We start from the raw sequence: 16,494 nt of genomic DNA on the forward strand, positions 1-16,494 counted from the left end.
TGGGTGTGGATAACAGGGAAAAGAACAGCAGTGATGTTATGGTGGGGATCTACTATTGACCACCAATTCAGGAAGAGGAAACAGATAAGTCATTCTACAAGGAGGTAACAAGATTAGCTAACACACATGAGCTAGTATTAATGAGGGATTTTAACTTCCCTGATATCTGTTGGAAGACAATTGCAGCAAAACATAATATGTCCTGCAAATTCTTAGTGTGAGTAGGAGATACATTTTCTGATTCAGAAAGTTAAGGGAACAATGAGAAGATCAACCATTTTAGACCTAGTTTTGACCAATAGGGATGAATTAATTGTGAATGTGAAGGTGATTGGGACTTGGGAGGAAGTGATCATGATCCGACAGAATTCAAGATCCTATGGAAATAAGGACATGAGAACAGCAAAACAAGGATACTAGGCTTCAGAAAGGCAGATTTCAATGGACTCAGTGAAATACAAGGCAAGGTCCCATTGAAAGACCTATTAGGAAGAAAAGGAGTCAAAGGGGGGTGGCAGTTCTTAAACGATGTAATACTAGAAGCTCAACATCAAGGTATTCTGACAGAAAAGAAAGATAAGAAGAGCCACAGGAGTCCAATGTGGCTGCGCCAGGAGCTTTTTAGCTGTCTAAAACCCCAAAGGGATACATACAGGAAATGGAAGGAGGGGTATGTCACCAAATAAGTATATATAAGAATAGCACAAGCACATAGCAACAAAATTAGGAAACCCAAGGCAAAGAATGAGTTACATCTGGCAAAAAATGTTAGAGACAACAAGAAGGGGTTTTTCAAATATGGTCATACAGAAAAGAAAGATCAAGGATGATATGGGTCCACTGCTCAAGGGAGAAGGTGAGCTGGTATGGAAGATGATAGGAAGACAGAGCTGCTCAATGCCTACTTTGCTTCAGTCTTCTCATAAAAGATAACATCTGACTGGACAACAAGCAAAGTTATCATAGATAATAAAGGGACAGGGATGCAGATTGGAATAAGTAAAGAACATGTCAAAGATCTTCTGACCAATTTGAATGAACTGAATGAATTCAAATTGGCAGGGTTGGATGCTAGTCACCTGAGATTACTGATGGAATTATCTGAAGAAATCTCAGAGCCACTGGCAATAATATTTACAAACTCATGGATAACAGGAGAGGTCCTCAAAGACTGGAGAAGGGCTAACATACTGCCCATCTTTAAAAAAGGGGAAAAAGGAGGAGCCAGGGAACTATCGACCAGTCAGCTTGACTTCGATACCTGGGAAGCTACTAAAGCAATGTATACAACATTCAATTTTCAAATACCTGGAGGATGAAGGGTAATCACTAGCAGCCAGCATGAATTTACTAAGAACAAATCATGCCAAACTAGCTTGATTTCCTTCTTTGTCTGATTTGGGGAATTTGGGAAATGTGGTGGAGATAATACACCTGGACTTCAGCAAGGCTTTTGACACAGCCCCACATGACATTCTAATAAGTAAGCTGGAGAAATGCAAGAAGTGGATAGATAGTTAGTTAAACAACCACAAAGTAACTATTAATGGAATGATATTAGACTGGAGGGAGGTCTCAAGTGGGGTTCCACAGGGATCTCATCTGGGTCTGGTATTTTTTAACATCTTTATTAATGACTTGGATGCAGGTATAGAGAGCATACTGATAAGTTTGCAGATAACACAAAGCTGGGGAAGGGAGTTGCCAATACTTTGGAGGATAGAGCTAAAATTTAGAGGGATCTTGATAAATTGGACAACTGGCCTATAGACAACAAAATGAAATTCAACAATGACAGATGTAAGATGCTATATTTAGGGAGGAAAAGCCAAATTCACAAACACAGAATGGAGGGAAATTGGCTTAGCAGCAACCCTGCTAAGAAGAATCCAGGAGTTGTGGTGGATCACATCCTCAACATGAATCAGCAATGTGATGCTATTGCCAAAAAAAGCAAATGCAGTTTTAGGATGCATTAACAGAGGCATAGCATGCGAGTTACAGAAGGTGATAGTATCACTCTACTCAGTGCTGGTTAGGCCTTAGCTGTCCAGTCTTGGTCACCAATGTATAGAAAGGATATAGAGAAACTGGAAAGGATCCAGAGGCAGGCGACAGAGAGGATCAAAGAGATGGAATGAAAGCCGTATGAGCAAAGAAGGAACTGGGTATGTTTAGTCTGGAAAAGAAGAGATTAAGAGGGTTGGAGGGGGAGGGGAATATGATACCAATCTTCAAATACTTCAAAGGCTGCTATAAAAGAGATGGAGAAAAGTTGTTGCCTTTTGCCACGGAGGGCAGGACAAGAGGCAATGGGTTCAAACTACAGCACAGCAGATTTAGATTAAATCTCAGGAAAAACTTCCTAACTGTAAGGTCAGTAGGACAATGGAACAGACTGCCTAGGGAGATTGTGGAAGCTCCTTCACTGGAGGCTGAATAAAGAATGGTTACCTACCTTTTTGTAAGTGTTGTTCTTTGAGATGTGTTGCTCATGTCCATTCCATTCTAGGTGTGTGTGTGCCCACGTGCACAGTTGTTGGAGATTTCTGCCTTAGAGGTATCTGTAGGGCTGGCTGTGGTGCCCCCTGGAGAGCTGCGCTCATGTATTGCTATATCAGGCACCACTGGCCCTGCGCCCTCTCGGTTACTGCTTGCCAGCAACTCCGACAAAGGGGCAGAAGGGCGGCTAATGGAATGGACATGAGCAATACATCGCGAAGAACAACAGTTACGAAAAGATAGGTAACCGTTTTTTCTTCTTCGAATGCTTGATCACGTCAATTCCATTTTAGGTGACTCACAAGCAGTATCCACAGAGGTGGGCTCGAAGTTCACAGCTTAGTGGCTTGTAGTACTGTCCTACTGAAGTCAGCATCATCCCAGGCCTGCTGGGTCAGTGCATCGTGGGACATAAAGGTATGGACAGAAAACCAGGTGGCTGCTTTAAACATGTCCTGGATAGGCACATGGGCTAGAAAGGCTGCTAAAAAGGCCTGCGCCCTAGTAGAGTGGGCGGTGACAATCGCTAGGCGTGGCACCTTCACTTAGCCATAGCAGAAGCGAATGCAGGCAGTGATCTAAGAAGAAATTCTTTGAGTGGATATCAGGCAACCTTTCATCCTGTCTGTCACAGCGATGAATAATTGTGTTGACTTACGGAATGGCTTGGTCCTGTCAATGTAGAAGATCAGCGCCCTCTTCATGTCCAGAGTGCGTAACCTATGCTCCTCCTCAAACTTATGCAGCTTTGGAAAGAAGACTGGTATGTAAATATCCTGGCTTTAATGAAACTGAGAGACTAACTTGGGAAGAAAAGCCGGGTGCGGTCTCAGTTGGACCTTGTAGAAGACCATGTACGGTGGCTCCGAGGTGATCGCCTGAATCTCGGATACTTGGTGGACCAATGTCACTGCGACCAGGAATGTGACCTTTCAGGAAATGAGAAGGAGAGATCAGAAAGCCAGAAGCTTGAAGGGAGGGCCTGTAAGCTGCAGCAGCACCAGATTCAAGTTCCACGGTAGGATGGGGTCCCTGACTTGCAGGTAGAGGCACTCTAGGCCCTTAAGGAATCTGGCCATGATATTCTGAGCAAAAACTGACCTGCCCTCAAATGGAGCTGGGGAGGCTGAGATGGCTGCTAGATGGACCTCAATCTATGAGAGGGATAAGCTCTGGATCTTAATATGCAGGAGGTAGTCCATAATAAGCCGCAGCAAAGTCCACTCGGGACGAACAACTTTTCCTGCAATCCAGCAGGTGAACTGTTTCCACTTGACCAGGTAGGTCATTCTGGCGGAGGGATTCCTACTTCCCAATAGATGTGCTGAACCTCAGATGAGCACTGCTGCTCCTGCATGTTTAGCCAAGCAGCAGCCAGGCCATCAAATGTAACGCTGTCAGGTTGGGATGCAAAAAACGTCCATGGTACTGGGACAACAGGTCCAACCTGAGCAGTAGCTGAAACAAGGTTGCCACTGTGAGGTCCAGCAGAGTGCTGAACTAGTGTTGGAGTGGCCACGCCAGTGCTATGAGGATGACTCTTGCCCTCTCCTGTTCGATCTTTGTGAGCACCCTGGGTAGCAACGGCACCGGAGGGAAGGTACACATCAAAGCCCCTTGACCACGGGAGCAGAAAGGCGTCTGACAGGAATCCCCTGTCCATGCCCCTGATTGAGCAGAAGATGTGGCATTTCCTGTTCGGCTGGGACGCGAACAGGTCCACCCAGGGAGTTCCCCACTTGTGGAAGATGGAACTGACCACCTCTGGATGAAGGGACCACATGTGGAGAGATGAGAACATTCTGCTGAGGTGATCTGCCAAAGCGTTCTTGGTCCCTAGAAGGTGAGTGGCTACGAGATAGATGTTGTGCTGCAGACAGAAGTCCCAGAGCCAGAGGGCTTCCTGGCAGATGACCTGGCTCCACCCTGTTTATTGACATAGAAGACTGTAGCTGTGGTGTCTGTCAGGACCTGAACCACCCTGTCTTGAATCTGAGGTAGAAAGGCTTGGCAGGCTAGTCAAACTGCCCTGAGTTCCCTGACATTGATATGCAGAGAGCGATCATGACTGGACCAACGACTTTGACTGTGGAGAGTGCTCGGGTGGGCTCCCCATCCCAGGTCCGAGGCGCCAGAGACAAGGATCACTGATGAGGTCAGAGCCACGAGTGTACTCTTTCAACAACAACTTGGGATCTTGATCACCTGGTCCATACTGTGCTGGTTTGGGACACAGACCAATGCCAGCCACACCTGAAGGGGTCTGAGGCAGAGTCGTGCATGCTGGACCACCTAAGTACATGCTGCCATGTGACCCAACAGTCACAGGCACATGTGGGCGGCAGTGAGCAGGTGGGCCTGCAGGCCCACGAAGAGGTCTACCCTGGCCTGGAACCAAGTCTCGGGGAAGAAGGCCCTGGCCTGAGTGGAGTCGAGGATTGCTCCAACTAATTCTATGCGTCGTACTGAGATTAAGGTTGACTTTTTCTCGTTTATTAGCAACCCCAGGTCTCGACAGGTGGAACATACCAGATTGAGATGCCTCTGCACCTGATTCAGGGACTGGCCCCTTATCAACCAGTTGTCGAGGTATGTGTATATTTGGACTCCCCAATGTCACAGGTAAGCGGCCAAGGGTGCTATACGCTGTCTTATGAAAGGAGACTCAAAGAGCTTGGTTTGTTTAGCCTAACCAAAAGAAGGCTGAGGAGACATATGATTGCTCTTTATAAATATATCAGAGGGATAAATATCAGGGAGGGAGAGGAATTATTTAAGCTTAGTACCAATGTGGACACAAGAATAAATGGCTATAAACTGAACATTAGGAAGTTTAGACTTGAAATTAGATGGTTTCTAACCATCAGAGGAGTGAAGTTCTGGAACGGCCTTCCAAGGGGAGTAGTGGGGACAAAAGACATATCTGGCTTCAAGACTAAGCTTGATAAGTTTATGGAGGGGATGGTATGATGGGATAGCCTAATTTTGGCAATTAATTGATTTTTGATTAATAGCAGGTAAGTATGCCCAATCATCTGTGATGGGATGTTAGATGGGGTGGGATCTGAGTTATTACGGAGAATTCTTTCCTGGGTGCTGGCTGGTGAGTCTTACCCACATACTCAGGGTTTAACTGATCGTCATATTTGGGGCCAGGAAGGAATTTTCTTCCAGGGCAGATTGGCAGAGGCCCTGGAGCTTTTTCACCTTCCTATGCAGCATGGGGGACAGGTCACTTGCTGGAGGATTCTCTGCACCTTGAGGTCTTTAAACCATGATTTGAGGACTTCAGTAACTCAGACATACATTAGGGGTTTGTTACAGGAGTGAGTGGGTGAGATTCTGTGGCCTGCATTGTGCAGGAGGTCAGACTAGATTATATTAATGGTCTCTTCTGACCTTAAAGTTTACGAGTCTATGAACACACTCAGGGCTGATGAGAGACCAAAGGGCATCGCCATTAACTGGAAATGGCACCGGCCCAACATGAAGCAGAAGAAGTGCCAGTGCCCTGGGAAAATGGAAGTGTGTATCCTTTAAGTTGAGGGCAGCGTACCAGTCTCCCGGATCCAGGGAGGGAATGATGGAAGCTAGGAAGACCATGCAAAACTTCAACTTCTTGAGATCCTTGTTGAGGCAGGTATAGGATGGGTCTGAGGCCCCCTTTTGCCTTCAGGATTAGGTAATAGCGGGAGTAAAATCCTCATCCTTCCATGTTCCAAGCAACCTTTTCCACTGCCCTCAGGTGCAGGAGGTTTTCGACCTCCTGAATGAGGAGTTACTCATGAGAAGGGTCCCTAAAGAGGAATGGGGAAGGGATGGATGTTCGGCTATAAATTGCAGAGTGTAGCCCACTGTACTGAGCACTCAGCGGTCTGAGGTGACACGGGACCAGGCCAACCAGAAAGGGTTGAGGAAAGGGAGGATTGGATCCAGTACTTTGGCTGGGGCGCCGTCCTTGTGCACACCCTCAAAATGACTGCTTCTGGCCTCCCTGACTTCTGGGAGGGTCAGGTTGGGCAGCCAGGTGGAAAGAGAACAAGTAGTGTCTCTTAGGCCCCTTATCCTTGTCTGTGTCTCAGGAGCCAGATCTGGGAGCCCCCCAGCACCTAGACTGCAATGGAGGAAGTGGCGGTTGGCTCAGGAGTCCTTGAGCCAATGGTGCTTAGAGTCAGTCAGCTCAGAAATGAGCCCTGAACCCCTAAATGGGAGGTCCTAGATTATGGTCTGCATCTCCTGGGACAGCCCAGAAGCCTGCTACCAGGAGCTGCATCTCATGGCCACCACCGATGCAACCACCCTGGCAGCCAAGTCCATCACATCCCAGGCATCACCAACATGGCAAACTCTTGGGAATGGTCCTGTAGGAACGCCTCTGTGAACTTATTAAGGTAGTCCCACAGGTTAAAGTTGTAACATGCCAGCAGAGCCTGGTGGTTAGACACCTAAACTGTAAGCTGGTCGTGGACAGGGCTGGCTTTAGGAAGTGCGGGGCCCAATTTGAACATTTTCGGCGGGGCCCCGGCAGGGATGACTAAAAAAAAAAAAAAGTGTAAAAAAAAAGCCTTTTATTTCTTCCATGTATTATTTACTTTCCATAACTATATAAATAATACAATTATATATTATGTACATTGCATCATATATGCTGTTGATTGCTTATTAATGACTGCCATTTCACATGTGTGGGTCCCTGCCACTCCCTGTGGGTGTGCACATGTGTGGGTCCCAGCTGCTCCCTGCCCCCTCTTTGAAGCAAGTGTGCAGGGCTACTGCCCTGGGAACTGCCTGCAGGGCAGCAGCGGACATGAGGCTGGTTGAAGGCAGGGCAGGGGCTGACTGGAGGTAGGGTCTAGCTGCAGGCAGGGCAAGGGGTGCAGGGCTGGCTGGAGACAGGGGGTGTGGGGTGGGCTGGCTTCAGGCAGGGCAGCAGGGGGATGCAGCAGGGGTTGAGAGGGCTGGAGATAGAGGAGTGCAGTTGGCTGGCTTCAGGCAGGGGGGTGCAGCAGGGATTGGCTGGAGACAGGGCAGGGGGTGCGGGGATGGGTGTGGGCAGGGCGGGCAGGGTGTGCAGGGCTGGTGCGGGCAGGGCTGTGTGTGGGGCTGGCTGGCTTTGAGCAGGGCCACAGAGGAGTGTGGCAGGGGTTGGCTGGAGACAGGGCAGGGGGTTTGGCAGGGGCTGGCTGTGGGCACGGGATGAAGAGCTGGCTGCAGGCAGGGGGGACAGGGCTGGTGCGGGCAGAGCAGGGGTGCAGCAGAGGCAGCTGGAGACCCCGCCCTTTAAATAGCCCCCAAGGCTCCTGCTATCCCAGGGCTCTGGGGGTTATTTAAAGGGCCTGGGGCTCCCCTGCTTCTACCCCCCCGAACCTTTTAAATAGCCATGGGAGCCCTGGAGAATACATGGGGGCAAGGGGGCTCCAGTGGCTATTTAAAGGACTGGGTGGCAGAGGCAGCTGGAGCCCCGGCCCTTTAAATAGCTCCCGGAGCCCCCCGCTATCTCAGGGCTTTGGGGGCTATTTAAAGGGCCCAGAGCTCCAGCCGGGAGAGCAGGGCTGCAGGGTAGGGCTTGCACTCCGGCCGGGGCTCCAGCCGGGAGAGCAGGGTTGCGGGGCAGCTTGTCCCGCTCCGGCCGGGGCTCCAGCCGGGGCGGTGGGGCGGCTTGCCGCACTCTGGCTGGGGCTCCAGCAGGGACCGCGGGGCAGCTTGCCCCACTCCGGCTGAGGCTCCAGCCAGGAGAGTGGGGCTGTGGGGCTTGCCGCGCTCCGGCCGGGGCTCCAGCTGGGAGAGCCGGGCTGTGGGGCAGCCGCGCTCCCGCCAGCTCTTTGGTCAGGGGAACAGGGTCATGGAAGACCCTGGAGCAGACCGCAGCCGGGGTAAGTAAAAAAAATTTAAAAGGGCTTAAGGCACGGGGCCCTCTTAGGCACGGGGCCTGATTCCGGGGAATCGGCTGAATCGGCCTAAAGCTGGTCCTGGTTGTGGAATGAACTTTTCTGCCAAACAAGTCTAGTCTTTTGGCCTTTATTTTTTGGCATTCCACTGGGGTGGCCTTATCTGTCCCTTTTGTTCACCAAGGACATGACCAATGAAGCCATGGGGGGAATGAGTATACAGACAGTCAAAGCCCTTTGTAGGGACATAGTATTTCTTTTTCACTTTCTTTGACATAGGTGGAATAGAGAAGGAGGTTTGCCACCTTAATTTGGCTATTTTGAGCACGCCTGGGTGGACAGGCAATGCAATTTTAGCCAGTGCAGTGGCCGAGATGACACTGAAGAGGCCGTCTGCCTCCTCAGCAACCTCCTCAATCTGCAGACCAAGATTGTCACCACCCATTTAAGAAGACCTTGGTGCTCCTTAAAATCGTCCAGAGGGGCTGCTGGTGAGGGATGGCCTCGGTACCGCCTCGTCTGAGGATGACAATGAGAACCACACCACCTGTGGGAGGGCGTTGTACTCTTCCTTGTTGTGGGAGGGCTCCCTGAATGCCGGGATATGGTGAATCGCCTCAGCACTGAGCTCTGACTGTGGTGCCAGAGGTGCTATGGCCACCTTGTCCGATGAGGCCCGGAGAATATTGGACCAACACCATTGGCACCCCCCATGGGTTCCAGTACTGCCACTGGGAGGCCACTGTCCCTGATGCATCGGCACCATGGCTGGTGCTTCCCTGGTCTCCCATGTTGATGGAGAGTCGCCCGTTTTTGGCAATGGGCTAAAGTTACGGTCCAACCCCGACCACTGCCCCTCCAATGACCATGGCAGGGCCACTAAGGCCAGACTCAGTCTGCTGACCCTGGTGGGCAATTGGTGGGGTGATGGTGAATAGCGCTGCCTGCCCAAGGAACAGTACCAGGGAGAACAAAACTGGTGCCAAGATCCTGAATGACCCCTCCAGGACAGTGACCGGCGCCCGGGCGACCTGTGGCCAAAAGTTCACCAGAACCAATGGGATGGAGAATGGCACCTTGAGTTAAGAGTCTCATGCCTAGTAGGCGGAGATCTCATCAGGGACCTAGGCCTCCTGGCTGGAGAGCTAGGGTGCGGTGCTGGGATCCGAGGTCACGGCAAAGGAGACCTACACCTACGGTCTGGTAACCAGGGCATATTCCGCCAGTCTATGCTGCTGCTCCCCAGTGGGCTCTGATTTTTAGCCACCAGGACCACTTCGGGCACTGAAGGCCCCATGATAGGCTGGGATCCCCAGCTGCTGGCCGGAGTGGGAGGTGGGCCCCTGGCTAGGCTGGGAGGTCCGACCACAGCAGTACCCCCATGAAGCCACAAAGTGCGTGCATGACCTGACAAGTCCTTTTCCCATGGCCCCTCTGTCCTTCAGTGCTGAGGGACTCCGCCCCTTCGGCACCAGTGAGGGGGAGCGGTAGGGTGACCAGACAGCAAGTGTGAAAAATTGGGACGGGGGTGGGAGGTAATAGGAGCCTATATAAGAAAAAGACCCAACAACTGGGATTGTCCCTATAAAATTGGGACATCTGGTCACCTAGAGCAGTGCTGGGCTGAGTCCGGTGCCGGCGGTGCACTGCACACCAAGGCAGATGTACTCAGCATGGGATCTGAGGTGGAGGGCTTCAATGCAGGGCCAAGGACAGCCTTCATTAGTAGGGCCCTCAAGTGGATATCCCGCTCCTTCTGCATCCAAGGTTGAAAGTTCTTGCAAATACGACACTTGACCTTTCTGTGGCTTTCTCCCAGACACTTGAGACTGTTGTGGTAATCACTGATTGGCACTGGCCTGCTGCATGTCGAACACAACTTGAAGTCTGGAGAGTGGGGCTAGACCTGCTTGGGGCAAAGTCACAACTGGGACTCTACTAACTAACTTAACAGTATAACTAACTACTATGAACTATATACAACCACCAACAGAATGAAGTCTATGAGGAAAACTGCTACTGCTCTTGTGATGCAAGACAAGGAACTCCAACCAACCATGATGGGCGGTAAGAAGGAATTGAGAGGGCACAGGGCCAGCAGTGCCTGATATACTGCCTCATGGTAGCACCGCTCTAGAGAGGGTGCTACAGCCGGCCCTATGGATACCACTAAGACAGAAATCTCCAACAACTGTGCATGTGAGCGCATGCACACCTAAAATAGAATCAACATGAGCATGAGAAAGCACTTGAAGAATTGTCTTGGATAGTTTAGACACAACAAATTATGTATTCTGGTAGATGACTACCAGACTAGATGACCCTTGTGGTCCCTTCTAACCCTATGATTCTACAGGAACTCTCTGGGACTGTTAGTGTACCTTCATTGGAACTGTATGTATGACTTACCAGTATGATTGACAATCTCAGGGTTACTTTGAATCTACTGCCGTTCTTGGAATCTCAAATATTTGCTGTGACAAGCAGAAAAAAGTACTATTTTTGATTGATCAGGAGACTGCCATGGTTCCACTCAGGTGACCATCCAATATCATTTATACTATGTTTCCTAAACATCCTCTCTCTGTATAACATCCTCACGGATCATCTCAGTATCCAGAAGACAATCAATAGATTGAAAATGTGATAGAGGCTAGAGCAGCGGTGTTAGTCATCATGTTTCAAGGCTGTAAAGTACAGAATTTAAAATACCAATGCATAGCAGCTAGCAAGTAAAACCTTTTTAAACTTCTTCTCCACAATGCTGTGAACAAAGGTGAGCTTAGTGAGTCCAGCTGTTGTTACTATGAAACAGATTTGCATATTCCTGTGATTTTTTATTGACAAAAATCATTCAGATTTATATACTAAAATGACTGTAATCATGAGTCCAGAACCTTACACAAGAAAATAAACAATTTGCTATCACTGTTTGATTTTTAACTGTTGTTGTTCATTGATATGCCAGTCTCTAGTCAAGCCAAAATTGGGGCTTCATTGTGTTAGGCACTGTATCATATGCATATCATGTCGAGCATGTAAAAGTCTGTGCCTTTAGCTGAAAAAAATTGATAACTGGTCTTTTATTGTTTTAATTTTGAACCCAAAGATAAAAGCATACTTTAAAGAATTAGAAATAAGTTTAAAAAAGTGAAATAAGGATCCAAATCTGTGCCAGATAAGGTGGCATTTTTTGTGGTGAGAGCACTTATCTACTAAAAAGTGGCCTGGGATCACCATTCTCATTTTAGACTGGCCACCAAACAGCCGTCACCCAGTAACAACTTTGATTCAATACCAACCTGGGGGGACTCAACGGGAAGTCTACATCATGGTCATTACTGAGAAACTCAAAAGATTTTCTTTGCTTAATGCTCAGTATTTTCCCATTATTAGTGAGCAAGGTTTACCACCAGCACCATTGCTATCGACATCTGGTCTTTCAGATGCTCACTAGCTAAAGTATCTCTAAAGCTGCTAGTTGCATAATTTTGGGCCCTGCTTCTTCTGACATCTGGATCCCAACCCACTGTCATTTTCATTTAATCAGATCCCCCATTAATAGCATTGCTTCCTGAAGGATCAGGGCTAAAATCCAGGTGGGCACTGACATAATTCCAGCATTCTTTTAAATCAAATCTATTGTTCTCCTTTCTTCCACTACCACTGTTTCATCCTGACTTGAGCATCCTCTCTGCGCTGAGTGGTAAGAGATGTCCAGGTCCCCACAAGTCAGCTTCCCAACAGAGGGGAAATCAGTGACATAAAGTCTGGGTGTACTCTAAGTGTAACTTGTTTATTTGCACAGATTTCAGGTCTGGTGTCTCAGATAGCCTTTCAGAGTAACTTCAATACCCAGTTCTCAAAGAGCAATTCTGCTCATGACCTGACTCTACTCAGAGACCAAGACAAGGAGCCAACTCTCCTGCTGCTTGAACATTCTCTCTTTAAGGACCTCTGCCTCTATACAGGACCATGCACAACAAAAACTAACACCACAACATGTTGTCCCAAGACTGAACATTTGCTCACATGCTAAGAAAGAGAACTTGGAGAACCATATGTAACAGCTCCATCTGACAATGCCTGCCATAACAGATTCTCTCTCTCTTTCTCTCTGAATCTAAGATAGCAAACCTTTATTTTGACTTGACAAATATTGATGTACTTTTTACTTCAGGCATTTTAAATGCATTTTTTCACCACAGTATTTAAGTGCCAAAGTGATACCTACTATTTATATAGAGCTTTACATTATCAAACCACTTTATAAACATGAACTAAACGATGCTCACACCTGTGAGTAAGACAAATATTATTATTCTCATTTTCCAGACTGAGAAAATAAAACAGAGCTCTTAGGCACTCAGATACTACAGTGATGGAAGCATTTAAAAGAACGTAGATAGATAAGAAATAGAAATGACTAGCTCAAGGTAATACAAAAAGTTAGTGATGCAGCCACTGTCAGAAGAGAGGTCTCTTGATTTGTAGTCATATGCCCAATGCACCTCTCATCTATTTTTGTCCAAGGTATAAAAGAGTTTATAAGCAGTACAGCTTTTAGCAGCTGCTCTTTACTTCTTTCTGATGTTCCTATATCCCAAAGCCAGATAAAGTTAAAATATATTTTAAAATGGGAGACATTAGAACATCATTGCTTTCCTTATGGCAGCACTGGATTCAATCTGACTGGACAGGCCTTAAGAAAACAGTCATGTTTTCCTTTGGAGATAAATAAGTGATTGATGCTAAAAGCCCTTCCCTGTTGGGCAGAGAATCTAGAGGGAACTCCACATTGCAGCTTGACATTATATAACTCCTCAATTTTAATCAGCTAGAAGAGGAAGTTTTTTTTCTACCTCTTCTTCCTCTCTTCTCTAGCCCCCACCACATTCCCTGCCCCTTGTTTATGAAGGGAAAAGGAATGACTGTCCCTACAATTATTTATTTATTTTCTTCCCTGTAACTGCTTCTCATCCAGCCCCAAAACTTAGCCAAACTTGCTGGGTCAACCTGCCAAAAGAAACAAAAGCTATTTTGTTGAAATGTTGGAAAGACAGAAGAATAACTATACACAATGACAGGGTTGCTATACATGAAGTGCAGCAATAAAGCCTTTGAAAGGCACTCATTACAGAGAAAAATCAGAACCACTCCAAAATGAGACTATTGCCTCTGAACAAAATAAAAACAACTTTTGGCCTAACTCACTAGCAATCTGGCTTTGTAGAAATGGTGTGGTTACATCATTAAAACATACCCCACCTAATGAGTTGTATGACTGTTACTTCAATTTCCACAGCAGAGAAACAATATATATGTGTGAGTGATGTAACTGATAGCTGATCAACATCCTTGTTTTGTTTTGTACCACTGGACTGGGAATGATGGTGTGTGCACATCAGTACTGAATATTTTCATCACAAATCAGTTGTATGTCTCACAGCAGAGTGACCAGTACAGTAACTCCTCACTTAAAGTCATCCCAGCTAATGTTGTTTTGTTGTTACATTGCTGATCAATTAGGGAACATTCTCATTTAAAGTTGTGTATTGCTCCCTTCTAACGTCATTTGGCAGCCGCCTGCTTTGTCTAATGCTTGCAGGAAGAGCAGCCCATTGCAGCTAGCTGGTGAGGGCTTGGAATCAGGGTGGACCGGCAGGCCCCATTAGCTCCCCCATAAGCTCCCCACTTCCTTAAGTTCCCTGTGCAGCAGCTGCCTGCAGTTCAGCTGTCCCTCCCCCCACTGCCATGTGCTGCTCCTGCCTTCTGCCTTGGAGCTGCTCCCCGAAAATCTTGCTTGCTGTGTGGGGGGGAGGCAAAGAAGAGAGGGACTAATGTCAGGGTGTCCCCCTGCACTCCTGCACCCTGCTTACTCCATCTTCCATAGAGCAGGGGACACACACCAGGACTCAGGACAGAGGGAGCTGAGGGAGCTTGCAGCAGGTGCGGTCTCAGCAAGCTGATCTAATTAACAAGGCAGTGTACTTAAAGGGGAAATGCGCATATCTCCCTCCATTCCTGCTGCCGTTGTAGAGTGAGAGAATTAATCCTTGAGGGCTCAGTCAATTGCTGTTTATCATTTAGAAATAAGGGAAATATCCCACCCTGTGACTCCTCCATCTCGACCAAGCTTCACAGTCATCATCACTGTGTACCAGTATTAAATTGTTTGTTTAAAACGTATTGTGTGTGTGTGTGTGTGTGTGCGCATGTGTGTGCGAGTATGTGCGTGTGTGTAATATAGTCTTTTGTCTGGTGAAAAAAATTTCCCTGGAACCTAACCCCTTCATTTACATTAATTCTTATGGGGAAATTGGATTCGCTTAACATCGTTTTGATTAAAGTCGCATTTTTCAGGAACATAACTACAATGTTAAGTGAAGAGTTACTGTATTTGTAAAATAGGGGATACCACAGAACATCACAGAAGACAGGGTATTGTTCAACAGTCTTGAGATGCAATGCTTACTTGACACTGTTTTAAAGGTACTAAGGCAGATTTAACTACAAGTTTCGCTCTGTTTTGTGCCTCCTTTACATTTGTGTCTCAGACACATCATTTTTTAAAAAAAATCTGTTTATATGCATATCTATGAACATGTGACATCCACATTTGCTGGCTGCTTTTACAAAGGCCAAATAAAAGATATATGGAAAAATACTAAATACTGATTTTGATTCACGTGAAAATTCTGCAAACACACTAGAAGGACAATTTTAACTCCCCTATCTAGCCATCTGTAAAGATATTAGGATTTCCTAATTATCTAAATGAGAAAGCTATGAGTCCTTCCCAGCCACTCTGATCCTGTAACCATTATACACAAGCAACTTCCCATGTGAGAAGTCATATTGAATTATATGAGACAACTTACTTGAATATATGCTTAGAAGATCAGGCTATAAAACTCTAAGCCCCTTACAATATTTATAAAAGACACAGATGAACAGATAGGCTCAATATCATATCAAAGGATACCCAAAAGAAGACCCTGCAAAACCCATCACAAAACAAATCCTTCCCCATATGCCTCAATTACACCCCTCCCCCCCACCACATGAAAAGCACAAGAAAATGTAGGTGGGCCTTGCAGGTCAGCAAACTCAAGCACTGTTGGACCAAGGGGGAAGCAAATTCCCAAGTCTAGAACTCACATACTGAAACTTTCAGTTCTGTCCCTTTTAAATCAGGGGGCTGTATGCCTCAACAGTCAATGCACACATAAAAATTATGCATATTTAAATACAGTGTTTGGATTTTAGATATCAAGTTTTGATAAAAAGGCTTTAATGATTTTCCAATATTACAATCCTGCTGCCACATTCTGCTCATCCCATTTACAGCACCTAAGGGAGAACAAAAATCTGACATTACAAAACACAAGACTACATTGAGAATATGATATTCTTTTTGCATACCTGTGTTTGGATATTAGGTATGACCTTGTAGGTATTCTGGAACTGTCCATTTTCTTTGTTTTTATCTGATTTAATAGGAAAGAAATAAACACACAAAACTATTATTCACATTCTTCAAGATAAAGCAAAATAATGATTAAGTTTTTTCCAGATTATTTTTCAATGGCTATGAAGGTAGCGAGAATTGTGCCTTCTGTCAACCTGCTATAGCTTATTTCACTCTTTCCGCAACTGGGTTTTAAAATTTATCTTGAACACCTCTTCTTCCCATATTGTTAATGAGGAAAACAAGGTGTTCTTTTAATTATACCTGACTGTGTGTATGTACAGGAAGAGTGAAGGAGGGAAAAGGGCAGGGTGAGCTGCTGGAATTTGCTATCATTAAGTATTTAAAATATTATTTATTGGTCACTGGCTGACATTGTTCTGCTACTGTAAATACAGAGGAGAAACAATCCCTTTTCCTTAGGATCTCAGGGCCATATTTTTAATGGTATTTAGGCACCTACTGGGATTTTTAAAAGCATCTAGACGTTAAATCCCACTGAAATCAGTGAATGATAGGCAAATAGATGCTTTTAATAATCTCAGTAGGCACGTATATTCCTTTAAAAATTTGGCCCTTAAACTCCAAACAGTAACTGCAGCCCAAACCTTCACTTACACGTATAGTCCCTTT

At 46.4% G+C, this 16,494-nt stretch overlaps 1 protein-coding gene across 26 annotated transcripts in view; it reads right to left on the reverse strand.

Annotated features, from left to right (window-relative positions):
* The window catches only part of ABI3BP (ABI family member 3 binding protein), a 325,810-nt gene that overhangs the window by 193,425 nt on the left and 115,891 nt on the right, over positions 1-16,494 (reverse strand). For all 26 annotated transcript variants that reach the window (XM_050956429.1, XM_050956543.1, XM_050956513.1 and 23 more), the window contains exon 6: positions 15,816-15,880. In XM_050956429.1, coding sequence (XP_050812386.1) covers positions 15,816-15,880 — 65 coding nt within the window. The remainder of the gene's footprint in view (positions 1-15,815; positions 15,881-16,494) is intronic.

This window comes from Gopherus flavomarginatus, chromosome 1, assembly GCF_025201925.1.
Source record: "Gopherus flavomarginatus isolate rGopFla2 chromosome 1, rGopFla2.mat.asm, whole genome shotgun sequence".
Lineage (NCBI taxonomy): Eukaryota > Metazoa > Chordata > Testudines > Testudinidae > Gopherus > Gopherus flavomarginatus.